The sequence below is a fragment of the Dreissena polymorpha genome, chromosome 9 (genome assembly GCF_020536995.1).
Source record: "Dreissena polymorpha isolate Duluth1 chromosome 9, UMN_Dpol_1.0, whole genome shotgun sequence".
In the NCBI taxonomy this organism is placed as follows: domain Eukaryota; kingdom Metazoa; phylum Mollusca; class Bivalvia; order Myida; family Dreissenidae; genus Dreissena; species Dreissena polymorpha.
In genome coordinates this window covers 30,510,019-30,537,010 of record NC_068363.1, presented here as the reverse complement: position 1 = coordinate 30,537,010, position 26,992 = coordinate 30,510,019, and the positions used below count along the sequence as shown (strand labels likewise).

Below are 26,992 nucleotides of genomic sequence, written 5' to 3'. Positions count from 1 at the left end.
TCAATGGACACACAATTCTAATACAACCAAATATTTATATATTAGTTGATATATAATCAACATTTTATTATGTGTAAATAACCTATACTGTAAAATTAAAGTATTTGCAATAAACAATCATGGAGAACTTACAATTGTTTCTGTTGTGGTAAACAACCTTTCCGGATGTTTTTTTCCTTCAAACCATAGTGTTAACAAAATTGGATGAATTCAACAATATGTGTGCCTGCATGTAATTCATTTGTGTTTGGGATAGGGCGGGAAATGTTATTACTTATGTTTTTGTTAACATTATCTTTAAATGGTAGTTGTTTCAGTTCTAATTAGCGAAGTAATTTTTTTGTATATGAGAAGGTCCTTTTCAAAAAAAGAAATATGTTGGTTCATCGATAGACGTCGGTTTGTAGACATCTTGGAAATCTTGGTTTAGTTGCTTATAATTCAAAGTATGGTTTTATGTTTGAAAATGTATTTGGAACTTTCAGAAAATAAATATCATGAAATCATAAAATGACAAGTCATCCATGTCACTACAGTCCTAAATAAGCAGTTGGAATGAACACAGTCCTAAATACGCGATTGGAATGTAGGGTACGATATAGTAAAAACGCCTACTGAATACTGTTTCAGCTAGAGACCTTTCAGTAAAACAAAACATTAACCGCAAACCTAATTATCGCTTCAATAGATCAGGTTTGTTTTGAACAATTGCTTTGTGAATGTATGCCGCTTGTTTAAACCGAGCCATTCTTTTGTACCATGTTAGGTCATATTACAAAGCCTTACCTGACTTTAATATAACTTGAAGTTAGTCGTGCGCAACGCATTCAACAGTGATAGAAGACCGTGTATATGTCGTTATGTATTCTTACAGGAGTTGATGGTGCGCGGGTAAGTTAGCTTTTCTTGTAACTATTTAAACTAGGGAACATTAAATTGTGTTCAAATTCACAGCCAAGTGTAAACTTTTGAACAGTGATATGAGAATGTTAAACTTTGAATAAAAATTAAGAACTGAAACTGAGTTTCCGTGATTGTTATATAAAATATTTGTTTTTTTCGGTGGTCAGTATGGCAGGCTCACTCTTAACCTAAATGTTTTTTAGATAAATTGGTTTTGTTGGTACGTTTGTATAAACTTAATTACGGATTTAAATATAAACTATTTTCATTTTTATGCCCCCGGATCGAAAGATTAGGGGTATATTTTTTTGTTTATGCCTGTCTGTCTGTCTGTCTGACTGTATGTCTGTCTGTCGGTCGGTCTGTCTGTCTGTCTGTCTGTCTGTCTGTCTGTCTGTCTGTTTGTCTGTCTGTCTGTCTGTCTGTCTGTTAGTCTGTCTGTCTGTCTGCCTGTCTGTATGTCTGCTTGTCTGTCTGTCTGTCTGTCTTTCTGTCTGTCTGTCTGTTTGTATGTCTGTCTGTCTGTCTGTCTGTTAGTCTGTCTGTCTGTCTGCCTGTCTGTCTGTCTGTCTATCTGCCTGCCTGCCTGCCTGCCTGCCTGCCTGCCTGCCTGCCTGCCTGCCTGTCTGTCTGTCTGTCTGTCTGTCTGTCTGTCTGTCTGTCTGTCTGTCTGTCTGTCTGTCTGTCTGTCTGTCTGTCTGTCTGTCTGTCTGTCTGTCCACCTTCCTGCCTGCCTGTCTGTCTGCCTGTGTGTCTGTCTGTCTGTATGTCTGACTGTCTGTCTGTCTGTCGATTTGTCTGTCTGTCTGTCTGTCTGTCTGTCTGTCTGTCTGTCTGTCTGTCTGTCTGTCTGTCTGTCTGTTTGTCTGTCTGTCTGTTTGTTTGTCTGTCTGTCTTTCTGTCTGTCTGTCGGTCTTTCTGTCTGTATGTCTGTATGTCTGTCTGTTATTAAAGACTGCAACTTGATATTTGGCATGCATGTGTATCTCATGAAGCTGCACATTTTGAGTGGTAAAATGTCAAGGTCATTGTCATCCTTCAAGGTCAAGAGTCAAAAAGTACAATCCAAGGGAAGTGATAAGCTTTTAAAGACAGATAATTTCTAAACCTGCCAAACAATATATTGAAATTGTATTTCACAGCGGCGCAATAGGGAAGATTGTGTTTCTCACAAACACATCTCTTGTTTTCTATTAATTTTTTTATGAACACAGATAATATATTATCAATAATTATAATGCAAAACATAGTTGTTTATAAAATTAATTATTATAGCGCAAACATGTCCAAGTACAGAACATCATTCATTAAATATAAAAATCACATTTTTTAAGGATGAATCCACATCACTGCCTATATATTATATGTTAAACCAAACATATCAGTGGCTTGTACATATTAGCATATTCAAATCACTACATGCGCTAAACACATTCTACATAGAATCACGTCATAACATGACACTGACTCTGTTTGAATATACTAAATTATACAGTGACTGTTAATAATTATGTTTTTATAACGCATACATCAGAGTGCTTACAGTTTATTTCATTGTCAACACAAAGTAAATTAAAAGTAACTTCCTTTGACTCTGGAAATGTCCTAGCATAAGATGTTGTACATGTTTTGTATGTTTGGTCAAACACATTTCCGTCCAGAGGACGCTTTAAGCTTAACGAAGCCAGTTTAGCGACAATAAAGCCATGAAGGTTACTGCCATTATTATAATAATATGTCCGTACTGCTTAATCCGTTTTCCAAAATTCAGATTATATTAGCTTAAGGTATGTTTAACGTAAAACGACCTATTAATTAATTATCACGCTTTAATTAAGATCGATAATCCAGGGAAGGTGTGCAATAATCAACTTTATTATAAGTTATTTATTTTAGAAGCTCAGTTTCATTGTTTTTTTCTAATTAAGACTTGTAAAACTGGCAGATAATGAGAACGCAGACCTATTATTGTGTATTCAAAATATACATCAAATGCGCATTAATGAACCGATGCCATCTATTACACGTAGCAATACCCGTCCTACCGTTTCAATCAACAACGTTAACCAATTTGTAAGCGAACTGAATATTTATCGGCCTAACTAGCATATGCATTTCAATTAATATAAGTTCACGCGATACAAGATTCTTCCTAATCGTAATGTATCAGTCCCTTCCATAATCTAGCCTTCGGTTTATTATTTCTTCCGGCTTGTGTCGTAAGATTTGTTTCAGTTTTATCTGATTACAAATTTATTATAATATCAAATCGTATTCTTATTCCGACCCCTTGGTTTTCTGTTTGCTTGTATGTATCTGAATTGCATGCTCTCATTACTGTCTTCATTTTGAAAGTCTCCTTAATACTGCATGCTATCATTAACTTTTATCTCACAAATCAAGCTGTTACATAGTGATTGTCATTCAGCTGTTAAGAACTATCTTGTTTCGTCTCTCAATTTATCCTGCTTTAATATGCAAATGCAATACAATCGCTTCATTGTACTCATATGATTATTCATGTCTTGTATATGCACTATTAGGAATACGTGCTGCTACATATTTGACAACTTTATTTAAGGAGTATAGTCTCTATGTGTAATGTGATTATGCTCAATGTCAACTGGTATCACATTTATTAAATTTTCACATTGCATTTTTAATAAAAAGAGACTCCCGGGGAGTTTTATCAGTTATTGCGTATTATCAGCGCAATTGAATTCCTGATTGATCTTCGACTACAACAAAATTAATTAAACCATTTTAATATGTATGCTATTATTTTGTTAATATATCTGGGCATGTTGTCCTGCTATCAAAGTGTGTAATATGAAAATTGTATCGATACGCAAATATCCACATGATTTACAATGAAAACACATTTAATTTCTGAAGTTATTGATTTGATAGTCATCATGTTCTTGACCTTTTTTTGTTTTATTAAAGTGTGGTAATACTCGCCAATTACGATTTGACCACCGATCAGACACGCACATCACACGTACATAATTAACATCAATTATCTATGTTTCCTGAAGGCAATAAAAAGCTGTTAAATAAAGTATTTAAACACAAAATGATAAAACAAACTTATTAGAAAAAACTTTTGATGGCATATCGACCGCTTCATTTTCATCATATACAGTAAATCGTAAATGTATGCACCCCAGAAATATTTCAATTAAATACAAATCTTTTAAAACAGCAATACATACCGTTATTTTTTCTTCAATGTATTAAAATACATAAAGTTGTTTTCACTATGCTTTAAATAATATGATTCTGAACCAGTTACCAAATCTCATGAAGCCAGTGTAACACTTATGGCGACCCCTGGATTATTTCACGTATTGGTATGATCCCTGTATATTACAAAAATTGAAACCTCTCATAGGCATATAGGATTCAGCTATACATTATGTATGCTATGTAATCACGTGTTCGTACTAGAAGATACTGATAAAACTTAGTCTAAAGTGTTATTTCCTTATTGGCTACACTTAACTTATATATTAACTTGCACATCGCGGGCCTTTGTTTTAGGAATCATCTACATATTATTGGATCGAGATAATCAATATTATTTGAAATGTGAAACTCGTCTATTATGTGTTTTCAAACTGATTAAAATATAAAATAAAATATAATACAGCAGATAAACGGGGTGAACTGGTACGTCTATCGTGAAATACAAAAACGCGAGGATTAAAATAATATCGAAAATACGAGGTTTATAAAATGTGTCGGTAGCTCTTGCCAATAACATATTTAATGTTAATATCCTGGTACGGCCTACTGTACAAACCGTTAACCCTATCTTAAACAGAACCGCGCGTAGATGAAAGTCGAATGAGTGAACTAAGAGTTTTATAAAAACGGTCAAAGGTCGTGTTCAATACGTAAGGTATTGTATATATCCTGATTCTCAGTTATACTGATCCAGCTCAGTCAGAAAACGTGTACCTATCAGAAGATGTATAGCAAGATCTTACACCTTTGTAAATCTTTGGGCGCCATTGCCACTGTGTGGAGTGTTTTAAGATTTGTTGTTTGCGGCGGTGGGTTCTCTCTTCTCTCTCGGTTAATTGGTTAACATAGGTAAACTGGAATATTGAGACTTTGTCTAGCTTATAAATGTTATAAGATTAACAAACTCATTCTCATATTAAAGGGATCTTTTCACGCTTTGGTAAATTGACAAAATTGAAAAAAGTTGTTTCAGATTCGCAAATTTTCGTTTTAGTTATGATATTTGTGAGGAAACAGTAATACTGAACATTTGGTCTAATATAGCCATTATATGCATCTTTTGACGATTTTAAAACCTAAAAATTATAAAGCGTTGCAACGCGAAACGATTGAATAATTTGGAGAGTTCTGTTTTTGTCGTTAAATTTTGTGAAACTACGAACATTGCTTATATAAGGTATAAAATACGTCAAGTAAATGTACTCGGCGGAATAGCTCAGTAGCCTAAAGCGTTTTTACTTCAGGACTCTGGCAGGACTCCAGGGGTCACTGGTTCGAAACCTGGTCCGGGCAATATTCTTTTCCTTTTTTTAATGTTATTCTTGATTTTTTTACTGGAGCTTTTACGATCCAATGTTTACATTTATCGATATAAAGCATTTAATGAATAAGTTAAAAAATGCCAAAATCTGTGAAAAGGCACCTTTAATATTATTTGTGGCATGGCACAATTTTAAGATTACAGTTTGAATCTCGACCTACAGTACATCATACACATGTAGATCCTGTAACATGTGGAGTATTGCTAAACAAACAATCCTGCCCCGTTACATTTCAGTGAATTACTATGTGCACTTTCAAATAAAACTTTAAGACAGGGACACGGCGTTCAAATGCATTAAACTATCTACACAAATACAAATAGAGACATTTTTATCAGAGTTTTACGTTTCGATTTTATTCATACACTCATCCATTTTACAAAATTGTGAAAGAGAGAAATATTGGTAAGCGGTAGTGTGGTTGTAAGCTGTATTGCAAAGATCATGAACGGTTTCCTCGAAGGCCGCAATAACACAATAACTTGTCAATGTATGTTCAATTGTAATATGCAAAACGATAGTGCCGGTTTGTAAATCAAATAGCAATTAAAAGTACATGTGTTTGAGCCTCAGTACACCGTGATACACTGTCAAAGAATACGTTAATCAATTATTATATAACCTATGCATGTTAACCAAAATCTAAGTAATTTCAAGCAAATGACTTTAATAATTATTAAAGCTTAAATTTGACAGGGAGAAAATGGACGTGTACAAGTCATACTATATTTTGGTTGCGAGCGACCAATTTATTTAATAATTGATGAGTAATTCTAAGCCCGTCTTAAGTAATAAATTATTAAATATTAGTTTTGTAAACATTACCATCACAGTTGATTTATTGACACACTATTACTATAGTTATAAATTACTTATTATATAGATAGTGCGTTTTGTTCGATGCAGCCTGTTATGTATTAAGAGCATAAAACGAACCGTGAAAATGACCTTATTCCTTTTGCAAGGAACTTATACGATTTAGCAGCAGTGAAGGCAAACATGACGTGGATTAATCGTGAGATATAAAAGGTAGAATGGAAGGATTTATTTATTTCTGTCGTGTATCGTTACTTGCAATTGACTGTTATAATAAGCACTATTGTGATATGTTTAATACACGATGGACAAGTAACACAATTTACGAAGTGTCACGATTAACCATCAACATAAACATAAGGTGGCGTATCATTTCGGGGTCTGTTATCAACATTAAACCGCTGAAATCAAAACACGAAAACAGCAATTTTTCCAGATACCGATGCTTGCAAGTACTTTGAATATCGGAACACTCAATTATTCTCGCTTCCGAGCCATTTTCAATAATTTTCAACAACAAACTTTCACTTTTCTGGCAGTTCGAGTAATTCAAAAACTTTAATTTTACATGAGAAACATCGTTAGTACCAGACTGTAAACTGGTGCTCAAATGATAAGACTATTCAAGAAATCGCAATTCACGTCCGCCATTATAAATTTCATCCGAAAACGGCAACCGAATCTAAATTTATACATATAATCTGTATTTATGTATAACAATCTGGTTGCAATTTACAAGATATCTGAATTTTACAAATTTCAGTTAATGTCGCAACAATTAAAATCTAACAATAAGTAAGACACTGAAAATGGTGCTCTCGCACTCAATATGAATGTATTCTTTACCTTGGTATAAAAGGTTGACGTGGAGCCTAACGGGTGTTTTTCCAGATGTATATATCGAGTTTATTTGAACCCTATCCCAAGAAATTTTCTTTTATGAGGATATTGCGATGTTTATGTACTCATTTAAACGTATATTTCGGAATATTTTGGCTTGTGAATATTTATTGTAATATAAAAAGGGATTTATATAAATTGATAGTGTCTACTTTTTTTTCTGAATTTATAATGTGGAAATACAAAACTACATTTCTCACCATTGGATGTCGTACTTAAACACAAATAACATATTAAGGAAACATTATTTCGGATGAGACGGATTATAAGATTGTAGATTTACATCTTGCAGTAATTTAACTTTTATGGTGTCGGCTAAGTGCCTGTTTTTGTAACATGTTACAATGCCATCGAAACATTATTTTAAATGCTTGAATTGTTTCCCGAAATGTTGTATTTCGGACGGCGGAATGTTTTGTGCATATTTTTGTAAAATATGACCTGTAAAGTGGTGCTAAAGATTTTAATATAGTTTTATTATTATAACAAAAGAGAAGTAGATTCACTTAATTTGGCAAACTCTCCAATTTATTCGTAAACTTTTGTTGACCACATAATGTTGTCAATCAGTGTCGGTATGTTTTAAAACTATAAAAACACACAACAGGTAAACCCACCTTGATCATAATGACTGATATTAATGTAACACAATCTGCGGCCATGTCGAATAGCACAAGATTCGCCACTTTCGTATACAAAGCTTTAATTGGAATTCGAACAAATGTTCGCGTCTGTATTTGTTCGCTCTATGTAGCGGGACAAGGACGCATTGGTAATGCACACAAAAATGTTGATGGATACATAATGGAACATTGTAAACGTAACAGAATAAGATGCAATCGAAAATTGCACATAATGGAAGCGACATTGACGGGCAGGTGGATAGTGCGATTATTGCAGTAAAATACATTACCCGAATGTTTTTACTTTTAACCATTGTTTAAAAAATTTCAGGCTACTATATCAGTTTAAGTTTTTTTTAACATGTTTGAAGAACTGTATTTATTGTGTAATTGTGTCATGAACATGCAGTTGTTGTAGCTGTAGATTGGTATTTCGTATATGGATAGTTACAATTCAATAGTGGTTTCACTCTAAGTCTTGAGGTGTACAAGTAATATTGAAATACTTTATTTTGTTGCATATAATAAACTATATCGTTTTTACTTAAAGAAACATACTTTGAACTATAGGAACATGAATATCATGATATCAATTACTATCAAGTTTTCACACTCCATTCAACTTTGCTATGAAAGGTGCGATATGGTAAATGGCCTACTTAGTACGGCTACAGTTATTTACTCTTTAGTCAAACTTTTATATTTACCGCATACTACAGAACGGCTCCAACGAATTGGCTTTGTTAAGAACAATAGCTTTGCAAATTTGTACGGATAGTTTCAACCGACTCAATTATTTGTATTATGTAAAAGCACATTTCAAATATTAAGAACAAAAGCCATGCGCTATCCTATTTCATTACCTGTATAACTCGACTTTCGCCCGGTTGCGGATTGCATTCAATTGTTGTTGACAGCCCGGTGTGTATCGATATGTATTCAGAGAGGAGTAGATAGTGCGCGGGTATGTTACCGTATTTATTAATCGTTATTATATGAAACTTGTGTTTAATCGGATTCTATTTATGTAAGCATTCTTATCATATGCAGGCTTACATACTATGATCTATAATCTGTGTAGTATGGCTATGAATATTAACTTCCTAAGCAAAACACATTTATGTATAAAAAGCTATTTTCAATGAATTATGTATGGTTATCGATACCTTGTGTAGAGAGTGTACACTGGGACAACATTTTTTAAGAAAATTGTTTTTGTGTGTCGGTTGGTATTCTAAAATAATATTTATAATATCATCCTTTTATTTCATTTATTGAAAACAAACCACATTTGATCTCATATCATATTGTAACCAACAGATACGAATATAACATAAAATTACCATGGTTTATGTCAAAGTACACAGAATAATTTAGTTAATACATGGGCGCACCCTTATTTTAGTAATAATCTCCATCACTAAATGCATTTCACTAGAAACACATTTTTTTTCAAACAATTGTTTAAAAACATATATTATATGTTTACAGTAAATGACAACCTAATACAGATGGTGTTACTTCAAAGAAGTTTTTAAACAAATATGGTCTTCTCTATCATTGAATGAAAACATAATCCTATTGGTGTTGCTTCAAACCATGGTTAAAAAAAATAAAATGGACTATATCATGAAATGTAATGTATACTCGTTTGAGGTACTAGAGTACTTCTGTTATTGTGCATTAACGTTGCTGTTGTAGTTTTTTTATTAAGTATATAAGCCTATCCTTAGAAGAAACAATAAGATATTGGTTCCTCAATAAGCGTTGATGTTAAAATTCCATATTGAAATAAATTAACTTGTGGCATATAATTCATATCATCGTTTTCAGTTTAAACACTAAATAAGGAGTTGAAATAAAAACTACGATATGGTAAAAACGCCTGCGTAAAAATGATTCAGTAAGTGACGCTGCAGTTAAGCCAAACTAATTATCAAAAACCACAGAATGGTCTAAAAGGATTAGATTGGTTTTTCACAAAGACTTCACAAATGTGAACGGCACGTTAAAAAAGACCCATTCAGTCGTATCATTTGAAGGCGTTTGTCAAATATACGTATTAAAAGCCATGCGTTCTGCTACTACACGGTTTCAATATAAGTCGACATTCAATCGAGCGCTCTTCATTCGATAGCGGGTGCCGGCCGGGTATAAATCGTAAAGTATTCGTGCAAGAGTAGATTGACCGCAGGAATGTTATTTATATATCATAATAATAGTTAATATGTTTTCATTGTGCCACTATTTAGTTACATATTAGTATTTAATTGAAGTCTTATAAACATTGTGAATATGATATTGTTAACTTCAGGTTAAGAACTGACACCGTAGTTTAATTATTTGCTACTTCAATTAATTTATATTTTTAGCATCGACCAGTATACAGGGCTCACACTGAACATAAATTTATTTGTAGCGAAAAAGTTTGCATCTGTCGACATGCGATAATTGGTCATAGAAAGAAAATGTTAATAATTGCAATTATGTATTGTTTTTAATAAAAACAAAGATCACACAATCACTTATCATAATTTAACATACAGTTGTCAATATAGTAAAATCATGATAATGGTACATGACAAAGTCAAACCATCATTTATGTAATACATGGAACCACAACATTCATGGTAATATTACACATCACTACAGGCATAGCACACGGAACATATTTTGTAAAAACATAGATAAATGGCATGTTACATATTATCACATTTCATTGACCTTTCTATTGATTGCTATATTCATAAAACTACTTCACAACATCACACATTTAGCTTATTTTCATTTCTAAACTTTGACCATTAGAAATAGCATGTTTCGTTAACGAGTCATTTTTCAATATACTGCAACCAAGTATGTTTAAATTTTTAATTAAGAACCTTTATGCGTATGGGACAGTACATTAATTTTGCTTCACTGTAAAAGCACAGCCAAGTAATAATAACTGCCCATGACTATTGACATACTCTGTGTTTGTGTGTTTCTTGATTTCTGTTTTGAACGATGATTTTTTAAACTTAGAGAAACCAATTTAACTACTTGAAAGACATACAGGTTAGTGTCATTGGTAAAGTTAACTAGATGCATACTCTTCCTATGTGTATCTAAGTCAAAACTGTAATCTAACTTTAATTTAACCGCTAACTAAACCGCGCCGGTATTTCACATATTCATTTGATTGAACAACGCCGTTGTTAGTTTGCTTCGGGTTTGTATTCTGGTTCGGGTATTACAAAATACCTTTATATTTAAGTATCGTTTTTTAATCAAGATAGAAAATTGTGAAATAATCATCTGTTAATTAACTCATTTATTTCCAAGCGCTTTTTTCTCTTAGGAAAACAACTATTTTAAGCGGGAAATATATGTGGAATACAGACGGCAATACTAACTGTGTATTCAAGGTATACAGTGAACGCACATGCATGGGCTGACTTCTTTCCTAATTAAATAAGGTCTGCCCCGCCTAAATACCCAATAGCGTTACCTATTCAAGCGTTTAGATAACACCAGGTTTAAGTGAGCCCATTATTGATTGACCAAGCTATCATGTTAATTTCAATTACAATAAACTCATATTCTATTTTAGACTGGTTTACGCCTACTTTAAAGTGAGGAAACAAGAATAAAACCAAACGGATTGAAATGGTGGACGTCTACTAAAAACTTCGATATTAGCATCTTGGCAAATAATAATTGTTTTAGTCAAATGTTCAATATTTTTGCACTTAGGTGAAATGTCGAACGACAGCTCAATCATTGTAATATATCTCGAAAAGTAGTTAAGGGTTAACATCATCATCATCATACATGAACAATCCAAAGTTTTGTTTTAAAATTCACAATAAAAATCAAGGCATTTCGAAGGAGGAATTCGCCTTATCGCATATTTACTATTGTTATATACTAGTATAATAGTGATAATTCGTTTCCGATAAACACGTGGTTTACGTCACAAATTGTGTAACAGTATTTTAAGGTGAAGCTGAGTAAGTTCACTTTGAACGTGTATGGTTTGCTTTTATTATATAAAGCGACATACGGAACAGCAAGTGTTTTTTTAATGTTCATGTTTAATACTGAATTACAGTTTGATAAATACACTTCTGTAAAATTTACCACAACTATAAATCCATGAAACGCTGACAAAAAAAATACACAAAGTTTGAGGGTTTTGTTCTGCATAACAGTCTATTAAAAAGATCACATTAAACTTTAACAACCCCCCCCCCCCAAAAAAAAAAAACCTGCACTTTTGCATTTATTATTGGTTGTGTTATTTTTGCTTACGCTCCAATTTTATATTGAACGCCTGATTGCCTGATGTGACCAAGAAGCCAATCTTAATTAGAAATATAACTTGAAGTTACGGTAGATAAGGGTATCTAACACTGTTGTCCCATAGTTGACCATAAATGGCGACGTTTTCGAGTTTGAAGTTTTTAGGTCGCCAGTTCCAGGTAGTAATCCTTTGTAGTCATGTGTATTCTGTACCAATTTTTTTCTGTTCTAATTCTTTGGTAAAAACCTTACATTGACTATTTTATAACCTTTACCGGTGAAGCAATAATCAAGTTATTTACAGAAACGTCTGTATTATCAACAATGCCTCCACTTTAACATGTAACAAAAAATCTTATCAAAATAGTAGTAGTACTTTCACCTCCACCATGGATTAGGCTCTAAGGTATTGTCATTGTTCTTTTGATAAAACAACACACATCAATCACTCAAACATCTACAGACAAGTTTATAATAGTTTACAGAACTACATCAAGTTTATAATTAATACTTCAAATGTGCTCATTGTGATCGTAGTTATGAATGGCGAATAAGATGAGTATTACATGCATATTCATTCCACAACTCTAATCATCGAACAAAAATGTAAGATACGTTTTCAAAAAATTTCAGATTAAAGAAAATAATTCTTGTTTTTGGCCGAAGTAATATTATACAATGTATAATCATTATAATAGGACGAAACAATTTCTTTCCTTGGGATTCAAAAACAGACGCTTTTTGAAGTAAAATTGTTCGCTTAATCACTATACAATTCATGCTTTCGGTACTATTCGTATAATTAAGTATAGAAATAGATTTGTGAAATTATAAGCGATAAAAGGCGATTCATTACACTTGAATTATGCATTCGTAACAGCGCACTCGATCTCGTCCAAATGATATGCATGAAAAATATATATGTTCCAATCAATGTGTTTCGTGTTGTGTTTCATATAAGCCACGTGTATTTAATCAGCAACTTGTGTATGGATTTATTAAAACCACACATACATTTATAAATTAGAATTCAAAATGTCGAGATACCTTAAGTATCGCATAATATTTTATGTGTATTCTTTGTATTTTATAACCATGGTTAAGATTGTGTTGTTTCAAGTTTTGTTTTCAAATAACATTTAACAACAAAAACATAAAAGCATTTCTTTTACCATGATTTTTTTTATTTGTTTAGTATGGAGGAAAACATACCAAAAGCAGCTCGAGGTGCGAGGGGAACTACAGCTTCTACTTCCGCTCGAGGAGCGAAACGAACCACCCCAGCTTCATCCTTAGGTTGTGTAGCGAAAACAACTACAACTTTTCCTTCATGTCCAGGAGCAATATCAAATAAAGCATCCTCATATCGAGACGCGAATGAAACGACAGCTTCATCAGAAACACGAGGAGAGAAAGGAACTACAACTTTATCACCAGCACGAGGAGCGATAGAAACTATAGCTTCATCAGAAGCACGAGGAGCAAAAGGAACTAAAACTGCATTACCAGCACGAGGAGCGAAAGGAACTACAACTTTATCACTAGCACGAGGAGCAATAGGAACAACCACTTTATCACCAGCACGAGGAGCGAAAGAAACTACAGCTTCATCACCAGCACAAACTGCGAAAGTATCTACAGCTTTATCACCAGGACGAGGAGCACAACGAACTACAGCTTTATCAGCAGCACGAGTAGAGAAAGGAACTACAACTTTATCACCAGCACAAGGAGCGAAAGAAACTACAACTTTATCACCAGCACGAGGGGCGAAAGGAACTACAACTTTATCACCAGCACGAGGAGCAAAAGGAACAACAGCTTCATCAGTAGCACGAGGAGAGAAACGAACTAAAACTCTATCAGCAGCACGAAAAGCGAAAGGAACAACAACTATATTCTCACGTCAAGGAGCGATAGGAACTAAAACTCTATCCTCCGGTCAAGGAGCGAAAGGAACAACTTCAAGTCAAGGCGCGAAACAAACTAAATATTCAACCTCAAGACAAGGAGTGGAAGCAACTACATCATCATTCTCGAGTCAAGTAGCGAAAGCAACTACATCAGCATCCTCAATTCAAGGAGTGAAAGCAACTACATCAGCACCCTCAAGTCATGGTTCGAACGGAACTAAAGCCCCATCATCCGATCGAGAAGCGGTAGAAACTACAGATTCATCCTCATATCAAGGAGCGAATGGAGCTACAGCTGCATCATCAGGATCTGGAACGGCACAAATATCTACAGATTCAAACTCAGATGAAAGAGCGAGAGGAAATCCTCAATTGCAAGATACAGAATTGGCAGAAATACATGTTGAGAACTGCGTTGCAGATGTCACGCGAGAATCTGTTAACGAACTTCGCGCCCACGTACATGAAATCATTAATAATATTGAATTGTTAGAAATTAATTCAAAGAGCTTGATCGATTCAGGCACCATCGATACTTTGAAAGAGCTGAGCCTGGGAGCGCTCAAAATTATAAGGGACCTTGAATTGGTGGGAATGGGTGAACAGGAGGCAATAATCTCAGGTGCAGAGCATGTAAGGCGAGAATTGGAGGCAACTTGTATCAACATGAAAGATGCCATTGAAATAGAAAGATTTAAGGCCATGCATAACTTTGATTCTGCAACGAAATATAGTGTGCAGGAACTTCATGTAACCCTATTAGCTCGCATAGACAAACTCGAATCAATGATGGTGAAAACAATAACACATAATAAAACAATGGCTGAAAGGGAGTTCTTGAAGACACGAGACGGTAAGCGGTATTTTTAACTTGCTTTAACTACTGTTAAATGAGTTCCAAAACAGTATTACAAATATACAATGCATATGCGTGTCGGTGTCCATTTAAACCACACTATCTATGCATAACACACATTAGAATATGCCTATATTTGTCTGCTTATTAACGTGTTTTAAAATAAATATAAGTGTTATAATATCGCTTTTTTGTTTATAAAAACCCATATTAGGTAGTTTGTTGTTAGCCGTATCCTCCTTCGAAATTCAATAAAGTTGCTGCGTCACAAATATATAATGACACAAAATACCAAACATTTAACTAAACACATTAAAAAAATGAACAGATTAACAGAAGCAACACTCGTTTTATGATTATATCACATTTATTTTACGTAATGGTTCACCGAGCTGATAATTATTTTAATTGCGAACAACATGGTGGGTCTAATACAAAATCATCTTTCATCTGTGACCTTTAAGTTGTATCAAACTTGCAATGAGTTATTACTCTATGATTTTAAAACTTGGCCAAAACATTTGTATTATTATGTATCGAAATCGAAATTGCTTTAAACGGGATCTACATCTATAGATCAAATTAAAGAAAACAGGAAAGTGAACACTCTTGAGCACTTATTTATTGCTCTGATCTTCATCTAAAATGTTGTCAAAACATTTTCTCAACTGATATCTCAGCAGAGCTCGAAACTGGATCAAGTGGGGTCAAATATGTAGTTCACTAGCTCAAATTTAAGAAAACATCGGTGAATAATCAACATATACATTCCACAATCATCATAAATTTGCACATGATCATTTGATATGCTGATATATTGGCCGAGCTTTGAACTGGGTCACATAATATCATTGATTAGGTGTAATGCCCTTATAAAGCGGGTGATGAGATGATATCACTCCATCATTGTAACGCAAACCATTTAACTATTCAAAGAAACCTAAATTCGCTATCGTTTGTATATAAAGCACACAAGTGTGCGGTTATTTTAAGAAACGACAGTCCCAACAATAATTTTTTAAACGGAATATAAAAGCAGTTAGAAAACGGACATTACTGAATATAGAATAAATCAGCATTAACCCATATGCTTAAATGTTTCTATTTTTATTTCTTGTTGTCTTTGCTTTGCTGTGTTTGATGTTGGGTGTAAAATACGAAATGGTTTAGTTCTACTTATTTACATATTATTTATATATAATGCCTTCTTTAATTTACTATCATATAATTAACTGTTAACATTTCGAAGGTTGTAATTTATTACACTATCGTTTCATTCATAGGTGCGCGGGTATTGACATCACACGTTATAAGAAAAAAAGAGGACATTGACTCGGTTGTAATGGATGGATGTGACGTTCGTTTTGCAAATACTGAGGCAGCTGTGCGGGAAGTTATGCCACACAAAAAAAAAGGTAAAGAGGACCTTGAATCGACCGTATTGGACGTCAGTGACGTTCCCATTACAAATACTGACGCAGGTTTACAGAAAATAAGAGCATTCACAATAAAAGGGAAAATAGAAAAAAATGACATTGAATCGACCGTTATGGATGACATTGACAAATGTCATATTGTTGCAAATACTGAAGCAGATGTGCGAGGAGTGATAAAGCACATAATAAAAGGGAAAGAGGACATTGAATCGACCGTCATGGACGGAAGTGAAGTTCGTAAAGAAAATACAGCAGCAGGTGTGCGAGAAGTGATAGCACACACAATAAAAGGGAAAGAGGACATTGAATCTACCGTACTGGACGGAAGTGACGTTCTTTGTGCAAATACTGAAGCAGGTGTGCGAGAAGTGATAGCACACACAATAAAAGGGAAAGAGGACATTGAATCGACCGTACTGGACGGAAGTGACGTTCTTTGTGCAAATACTGAAGCAGGTGTGCGAGAAGTGATAGCACACACAATAAAAGGGAAAGAGGACATTGAATCGACCGTAATGGAAGCAAGTGAAGTTCTTAAAGAAAATGCTGAGGCAGGTGTGCGAGAAGTCATAGCACACATTAGAAAAGGGAAAGAGGACATTAAATCGACCGTCATGGACGGAAGTGACGTTCTTAATGCAAATACTGAAGCAGGTGTGCGCGAAGTGATAGCACACATAATAAAAGGAAAACAGGACATTGAATCGACCGTACTGGACGGAGGTGACGTTCTAAATGCAAATACTGAGGCGTGTGTGCGGGAAGTGATAGCACACACACTAAAAGGGAAAGAGGACATTGAATTGACCGTACTGGACGGAAGTGACGTCATTAATGCAAATACTGAAGCAGGTGTGCGAGAAGTGATAGCACACACAATAAAAGGTAAAAAGGACATTGAATCGACTGTCATGGACGTAAGTGGCGTTCTTAATGCAAATACTGAAGCAGGTGTGCGCGAAGTGATAGCACACATAATAAAAGGGAAAGAGGACATTGAATCGACCGTACTGGACGGAGGTGACGTTCTAAATGCAAATACTGAGGCGTGTGTTCGGGAAGTGATAGCACACACAATAAAAGGGAAAGAGGACATTGAATCGACCGTACTGGACGGAAGTGACGTCATTAATGCAAATACTGAAGCAGGTGTGCGAGAAGTGATAGCACACATAATTAAAGGGAAAGAGGAAATTGAATCAACCGTACTAGACGGAAGTGATGTCCTCAATGCAAATACTGACGCAGGTGTGCGAGAAGTGATAGCACACACAATAAAAGGTAAAAAGGACATTGAAACGACCGTACTGGACGGAAGTGACGCCCTTAATGCAAATACTGAAGCAGGTGTGCGAGAAGTGATAGCATACACAATTAAAGGGAAAAGGGACATTGAATCGAGCGTAATGGACGGCAGAGAAGAACTTTCTGCTCTAGTTGACGTTGCAAGAAGAGAAATTCAAGATTCCAAGAAAAAGATGGATGAAGGGAATTACGAATCGCAATGCAAAGGTAAGCACGCATACACTTAATATACATACATTTACTCTGCTGTGAACAATTCAAATTGTGAAATGCGTTAGGAACATATACATGCCAAAAAAGTGCATATTCACATGAAAATGGCATGCATTGTTTCCAATAAAAATAGTACAGATTTCATCATGCGATGGTTGTCCCGAAATTCTGTAAATAATTCAATACACACAATAATTCTAACGAAATGACTTATTTGCACATACATTGCACCATTATCTAAACATATTTATTTATCTTAAATATCATATTAAGGTAGTACAACTGTAATCATTTCCGGCGTTTTTTTGTAAGATCGGTTGACATCGGCTAATGTCGGTAAATACCGTAACTGAAGTCGTGAGATGTCCGTTTTGTTCGGTTAATTATTTACAAAGTATAAATCTTAAATTAAAACATGTTTTATATAATTCCATTAAAGATTGTATCGCTGATATGCATAGTTCAATATATTACGACGTCAAAATAAATTTTTGTTTTAAAATTGTGCAAAAAATGAACCGGAAGAAATATATTTTTTAGACAACATAAAAAACAAAAATCGTGAAATCGCTACCAAAAAGACTTTTAACGAGTAAAAATGAAGTTGAAAAACAGAAAAGAAGTCTTTATAATCATTCATATTTTGGGTCTTAACAAAAAATTGATAACACACTAGTGTCTTTATCGACGGAATCGTGGAAAATAGGTCGGCGGTTAGTGGAATGGGACGTGATGCTGAATTGTTTAATGTATTATTCTGCATGTGGACTAGGACCTGTTCCACTGACATTAAAATCCATAAAGGCGAATTACAGAAAGAACTGTGAGGGTATCTGTGCGTAGAGTGTAGTAAAATTGACTGCCAGTTGGTAAACAATGCAGGGTATGGTTAAACCCACACAGTCTAAGACAATGGGAAAATGGATTTGAAAAAGTGGAATACCATGCTTTGTTGTCAACACAAAACTTGGAACAGGTAAGGTCACAGATATATAATCAGAAAGTTTATATAACATATACATACGGTAATCATTTATATAGACATTTGGTTGCAAGATGTAAATTACAGGCATTATTATGATTATATTATGGTATATGTCAAGCTCTCTTTACTGTAAACATCAAGATACAGTAACCAGAATATTTGATATTGTACTTACTTGTATCTTTGCTTATATTTGTTTCTGCATTTAGCAATGGTGGGCAGCCTGGGTGGACCATCCCGTTTAAACAATATGTTGTCCACATTAAACAAAAAAAAAATAATATCGGACACCAACTTGAAAATAATGGAAAAGCCAGCTGGTGAGGTGATAGAGCAAGTTACAACTGAATATGCTAGGATAGCTATCTTAAATGAAATGACGTAAGAATCTATTATTTGGGTTATCAGCGGTTACAATAAATTGTTTACATCATTACATGGAAAATATCAAACTATATACATGTGAAATGTGTTGTAAAACCAATTATCTATGTTGACCGCCTATCTCACAAGTTTGCGTTAGGCATCGTTTGACAGGCCTTTTTATACAAATCCTGCGGGTCAGAATGCCTAACCCATTCCCTATTCAAAATACAAGTATCTTCGCCCAATTAGCTGAAAATGTTCCCAATCCTAGAATTATAGCACAATTAATATGTCAAAAATGACAATAAGCTTCTTAAAAACATCATGATTTTGTTCTTCTATAAACAAATTTCATGGCTGGAAGATCAGCAGTTCACAAATTTTATGGATCAGCAGTATGATTATTAACTTAATAAAAGTCCAATATATTATGTTTAATTGCAATCTTAATGTAATAATGCATATCAATATTTCACTTGATTGCAATGTCATCTATGTTTCCAGTTGAAGGAAGAAAACTCCTGCAGGTTACTCATATGCATCGGTGGAAGTCCAGTCTGGTAGTCAGTTTGCAACATACGTCACGCCAACTGTTCCAATAAGTGAAGAGGCTTTACAAAATACAGGCATTTCAATGGCTGATGGGACAATGACATTCATTGGATAAGTTGTGCTGCCAGTGTTAATATGAGTGGATGTCGAAAGAATTATACATTGGCTTGAAAAGTTTTTAAATGTGTGCTTAGTTGTTCGAAATGGTCGTCGTTTTGATTAAACAATCTTTGTTTCGATCTTGGTTAATGTAAGTGCAATTGATATTTTCTTTAACTTTGCTTTTATCGATTCTCCATCCAGATTCAGAAAATTATATCCAAAGCAGTCCTTGAAGCAAGTGAATTTAGTTTAACAATTGCTTGGTGAAACATACAATGTACACGATGCTATGGCAGATGTGGCAGCACTTATAAAGTTGCTCCAATTTGTGAGCTTTTCCCCATTGGCTGTGTCAAAAAAATTGCTTTCAACAGTGCTAAAGCCCAGAACTGTCCAACATTGAGCCCACGCATTTCATGAAGTGTAATGAAAAGGCCTACGGCTGAAAATAATGCTGGGTCAGGGCTAAAACTTGTGTATTTGACAATTCTTAATAAGAGGTGTGGAGAAGATGCAATACGTGATGTTTTCATTTCTAAAAAATGCTAAAGGCTTGCATGGAGTAACATATTCTGAAAAAGTATTACATGAAGTTGTTCTAAAAATATGTAAGTACTTACGAATGATTTGACGGAAAATTTTAATTTCATGTTTTATTTCAGTACCTTCAGTAGTTTTTCAATAATTACAAGAGGTAAATTGTGTGCAGTTCTTTATTTATTTTTAAGTTACAGTGATTTCAACTAATGTTGAAAATATGGTACTGCATTATATCCATAACGCCCTTTATAAGTGCAACAAATTTCATCAAAGCTACCTTACTTCTTTTTGAGTTATCGTAGGATCTATTTTGTGTGATGTTTTGTTTCTATTTTTATTAACAGTGACCTGATCAATCACATAAGCTAAAAAATGAAGGGTTGAACTCAATCCCTACATTGCCTTTTATATGCATGCCAAGGTTCACCAAATGTGCTTGAGTATTTGTAACTAACTGCAGGATATAGTGTAGAAAGCCCTGTCCATGTCAAAGGAACTTATAAGTATACGCTTATCTAGTTTCGTTATGAAATTTTTGTGTTGGTACATTGTTATTAAATGAATACAAGCTTGTTAGGTAGGGGGGTCATTATAATTTAAATCTAACTATATTATAGATCTTGGTTAACAGAGTGAAATACTTAGTATACAACTTTGTTTTTTTCTCACTTTTCAGACCTACTCATGCCTGCATTACTGCATAAGGTATTAAATATATGTATAAAGAGAATAAGAACATTGAAGGTGTTAACTGAATTAGTAAATGCCTCTGTTTATTTTGCATATTTTGACCATTTGCCATTATGTGGTTTTGAATTTCTTGAAAAATATTTCTAATAGTCCTATTAGGTTTTAGTGCATTGTTCAATATACACGGACAAATTGTTGTTGTTTTTTACTTTGATTTAAGCTGCTCACATGTCTCTGATTAAATATAAACGCTCAAATTCCAAAGAAATACCATACAACTTATAAAAAAGAAGAAAATTTGGTATGAGTGATTTTTGCATACACGTGTTAAACTTGTAGTTTTTAAGGACCTTACATTATACGTAAGATTGTTTTCATTATTGTTATCACTCATTTGTCTTGTATTATATTATTTCATCATCTACAATCACATCCTGTACTAAATATACAAACATTGTTAACAAACAATGCTAAAAAATATGAGTTTATTGAATTTATTTATCCCCAGAAGTAAGTTAATTTAAAAGAAAATTAAAAATCATGGGTCATCATACAGAAAACATCACGAATATTTGTTTTGCATGGAAAGCCACCCTAAAAATATCGTAAGAAGACCACATATGGTATGAAGTTTATAAAAATTATACTTTTAATGGGTTTTGGAATACTGCTCATTGCAGTTGTACTACCTTAAATCAGGACCTATGTTACCTTAAAATTGTCATTAATTTAAAAAACGTATCAGATCTTAGCGCTAGTGATATGATATGTACTACCTTCTACTACTACTACTACTACTACTACTACTACTACTACTACTACTACTACTACTACTTCTTCTACTACTACTACTACTACTACTACTACATCTATTACTTCTACTACTAATACTACTACTTCTACTACTACTACTACTACTACTACTACTACTACTACTACTACTACTACTACTACTACTACTACTACTACTACTACTACTACTTCTACTACTACTACTACTACTACTACTACTACTACTACTACTACTACTACTACTGATACTACTACTACTATTACTACAACAACTACTACTACTGGTACTACAACCACTACTTCTATTACTACTACTATTACTACAACTAATACTACAACTACTACTACTACTACTACTACTACTACTACAATTACTACTATTACTACTACTACTACTACTACTACTACTACTACTACTACTACTACTACTACTACTACAACTACTACTACTACTATTACTACTACTACTACTACTACTGATACTACTACTACTATTACTACAACTTCTACTACTACTACTACTACTACTCCTATTACAACTACAACTACTTCTACTACTACGGCTACTACTACTACTACTAATATTACTACTTCTATACTACTACTGATACTACTACTACTACTACTATTACTACTACAACTACTAATATTACTACAACTACTACTACTTCTACTACTACTACTTCTACTTCTACTACTACTACTATTACTACAAATACTAGTACTACTATTACTACTACTACTACTACTACTACTACTACTATTACTACTACTACTACTACTACTACTACTACTACTACTACTACTACTACTACTACTACTACTACTACTACTACTACTACTACTACTATTACTACTACTACTGCTATTACTACAACAACTACTACTACTACTACTACTGCTATTACTACTACTACTACTATTACTACAACTACTACTACTACTACTACTGCTACTACTACTACTATTACCACTACTACTACTGCTATTACTACTATTACTACTATTACTACACCTACTACTACTACTACTACTACTACAACAACTACTACTTCTACTTCTACTACTACCACTGCTACTACAACTTATACTACTGCTAATCATAATAAAAATAATAATGATGATAATGATAAAAATAATTACAATAATAATAATTATCTTTATTAAATAAACATTGGTAGATATATTAGAAGTATTATTTATAGTTTTTGTATTTTTATTGATATGTACTATTCGGATTTCAGAACTAATCGAAGGTATGAAAAAACTGTACAACAACAAATTAAATTACGTGACAGTATCTCCATTGGATGACTACAGCGATGAAAAATTACGAGATGTTTATATGCCGCCAAAGATTTTGGAAATGTGTAAGGAAATAAAGACGTTTAAGAAAACAGAAAAACAAGTTAAAACGTACAAGGGTGTGTTTTTAACAGATAACACAGTTAACCCACGCATATTTATTCAAGGTGAGGCAGGGTCTGGCAAAACAACATTCTTAGCAAAATTGGCCCTGGACTGGTGTGAAGGAGTTCATGGTTCTAGTGCATCGGATAACAGCAAAATTATCTTTGCTGATTTTGACGCACTGCAATGCTATCAGTACGTTTTTCATATTACATTGAGAAATTCTGTAAACCAACGTGACGTATATACTATGATAAAAGAACAAATAATAGACCGCATCTACTCCCCAAAAGACCGCGAAAAAGCGTACGAACTAGTGAGTGAGATCATGAAACATCAACGTTGCTTGGTACTACTTGATGGTCTAGATGAGTGGACAGGACCTGTTGATCAGCACAACCTACCGACATTGGTAGTAGATCACAACAAATGTGTGATGTTAATTACAACACGGCCTTGGAAATTGGCTGAAGGTAAAGTTAAGCATTCGGACATCGACGCATTGTTGCAACTGGAAGGAATAAACGATCCGTTTGAGCTAAGTAAAATTATACTAAGCCGCTTAGTAGATAAGGAAGAACTTGAAATAAAATACACAGCATTTACTCTTTACGTGACGAAACAGAAGCTCAAAAAGTTACTGTCGTCACCAATGATGCTCTCTGCAATTGTATGTGCATATGCCGACGGAAAAGAACTCAAAGGCTCTAAGTGTGAAATATACATCCTCTTAGTGGAAAGTCTTTTTAAGAAAGCCAATAGTAATAAGTGTACATTTCAACAGCCCCCCTTTCCGTTCTTCACACGGACTGAATACATACAGCCAAATTTAGAACCCCTGAATCGTCTTGCTGAAATGGCCTTCCATTTGTTGTTTGAAAATGACAAGACAAATTCAATAATATTTAGCATTACAGAATTGAATAAATTCAAGATTGATGAAATCAAGGGCTTTGCATTCAAATCAGGAATTTTATCGGCGCAACGAACTGCATCTGCAGTGCGATCATCGTCATCATTTATGTTTATCCACTTGAGCATGCAGGAATTCCTCGCTGCTTATCATATCGCCCGCAATACGAATCTTATTGATGGTATTATTTCTATTTACCTTAACCGTCACCCGAAAGCTTATCTCGACATATCACAGGTGTTTATATTCCTGTGTGGACTGGATGTATCGTGTGCGGAAAGGCTATCAAGCATGACAGATGAACGCGATGCTTCTAATACTACTATTGGTACATCCCTTTATTCAAGTCACGGAATGTTTAATAGAACCATACTGGCAGGATATAGAGAAGCTAATGCAAACGGATATGCCGACATTGCCCTTAAACTCAGTCACTTCTACTTCAATATCAACAATATCATTGACCTTCATAAGATTTGGGAAAATAACGCGGCTAATGCCATTGTGTTGAATGTTATCATCGATGACATGAAACCCTTAGAAAACCAACGAATTTCACCTGGAAATGACGAGTGTGCATCTCAGATTACATTTGACCTTCATTCGTGCCTGGAGCTGACACATTTAGAGCTAAGTGGACGTTGCATATTGGGAAAAGGTAAATATACAATAAGGTTCTTTTGTCAAATGTGTTTTCGTTATGTATAAGGCAAAGGTAATGCTATATTTTTGTATAGATCGCATTCCGATAAAATGCTTCCCGATTTTTGCGGAAATAGCGGCTATATATAAAAATAACGTGCAGTTTAGTTATTTTATACAGCACAGGGCTTACAAAATATTCATTTTTAAACATATGTGAACATGCCGTCATTCATAAAAATATCAGAGAAACAAACCAATTAGTTTATCGCAGTGATGTGGTTTTCCCTTTTATTTTATTTGAGAGACTGGCACATTTTGATTCGTTTTATTCCAGAAAAATCGCACAAATAAAATAGTTCAAGCATCATTAAACTATTATTTTATTCCAATAGTCGTCAATAAAATACATAGTACACTAGTAAACCTTAATTACGAATCCTCTTTCTCTAATTATAATAATGTTTTGTTTCGGATTTGTTTTTCCTACTGTGTGGTAATTTTATGAAAGCAATTACTTTGAATATACAACTAATGATTCCCAAGTTAATGACCGGTTTAGACGAATGCTTCCACTGTATTTAGTGCACTATTTTAGTGCATGCTACCTTAGGCCAAAAAATAGGTCTGTTTCCGGTCTCCTCGGGAAAAAAACAGGGTCGGTAGGTAGGGATTTTTTTTTGTCTTCCGGGTACTAGAATGGAAGGTCAAAACGTTTAAAACAAGTACAAAAAAAATATTTTTTTCGGCACCCCAATAAAAAGTTAAGGGTCGGCGCCGATTCGGGAGACACGGTCGGGCGACCGGAAACCGACCTATTTTTTTTTGGCCTTATTATGTTTGCAGACCTAAAATGATTATAGTTTTAGTTTGTGATGAACAAACATTTCTCTCAAAATAAGATTACGAAAATAAAATAACAAAAACTTAAAACGCCTCAGGTATATTTGTGTTTTTGTTTCTTTTTCCTGAGCACACTAATTTTTCACAATGTTGTATCGACCGAATCCAAAACTATGTCTTTTCAGGTCACTAGACTACTCTGTAAAATTAAAGAACAATTTTATTTACATTATATAAGTCGCATTTATGTTCATTCTTTATGAAAATTTGTCAAAACATTAGTTTTAATAACATTTCTGTTCAGTTTAAAACTTATTCGTTTGTTAAACAATTATGCCGCGGTGCAGTTTTAGTTATACGATGATATTACAACCGTGTTAACACTTTATATATCGCAATTTTAGTCAAACGATATTGACACTTGGTCGGATTATGTGTTGTTATGATACAGGGTGCAAGATCGCGTGATTTTGTTGGGATCACACAACATTAAACGTTAATGGATTTAAGCTCACCGGTACAGTTTTAAACAAAACTTAAATATACCAAAATGGCCAAATATGTGAAGTGTACCGCATGTATGTACATGGTTATGATGCACGCAACGTGACATTTAGACACCGATTTCAGACGTATTCAAGGATTTATACTTGTATCCTTAGATATCAGCACAAAATGCACGAATTATTTTTATGAACTTTGGATTTTTGCAAATGTATTCGATTAACTTGAGCTTTTTGCAAAGTGAAGGTCTTAACGGTGTGTTTACATTCCGTCCAACCCGTGTTTAAACCACTGTAAACCTCGTTCCCTATTGCAAAATGGTGCATGTCTGAGGGAAAAACAATGCAGCTAGGGGCAGTTTCTTTATATGGCTATTGTAAAACTTTGCTAACCTTTTGGAAGTCACATTTTAAGTCCAATCGTTATGAACTTACTCAGAATATTTGATTGTTTGATGTCTCGGCCAAGTTTGCAAATGGTTCTGGTCCGTTGAAAAACATGGCCGCCAGTCTTCCTTTCATGGCTATAATGAAATCTTGTTAATGGTCTAGAATTCAAATGTTAAGTCCAATATTCATGAAAAGCAATCAGAATAACTTCTAATGATACCTCGGCTAAGTTTGAAAATTGTTTCGATTCGTTGATAAACGTGCCAGCCGGGGAATAGGGCAGTTGTAGTTTACGGATATAATGAACGTGCGCTAAAACTCTAGTACAGACTTTTTGAGTGCATTCATTACACTTGGTAAATACATTTGGTGTTATGATACCTTTGCCGAGTTCTAAAATGATTCTGGTCCGTTGAAAATCTTGGCCGCCAATGGGCGGATAGT

General features: G+C 34.1%; 2 protein-coding genes across 2 annotated transcripts in view; both read left to right on the top strand.

Moving 5' to 3' along the window:
* The first annotated feature begins 13,293 nt into the window (after nucleotides 1-13,293).
* LOC127845934 (uncharacterized) lies at nucleotides 13,294-14,880 on the top strand. The gene has a single exon (XM_052377113.1). It carries the CDS (start codon nucleotides 13,294-13,296, stop codon nucleotides 14,878-14,880), a length of 1,587 nt encoding a protein of 528 aa, XP_052233073.1.
* A 1,535-nt stretch (nucleotides 14,881-16,415) lies between these two features.
* The window catches only part of LOC127845933 (uncharacterized), a 165,771-nt gene continuing 155,194 nt past the window's right edge, over nucleotides 16,416-26,992 (top strand). The window contains exons 1-2 of the mRNA XM_052377112.1: nucleotides 16,416-17,814; nucleotides 23,092-23,273. Coding sequence (XP_052233072.1) covers nucleotides 16,416-17,814; nucleotides 23,092-23,273 — 1,581 coding nt within the window. The remainder of the gene's footprint in view (nucleotides 17,815-23,091; nucleotides 23,274-26,992) is intronic.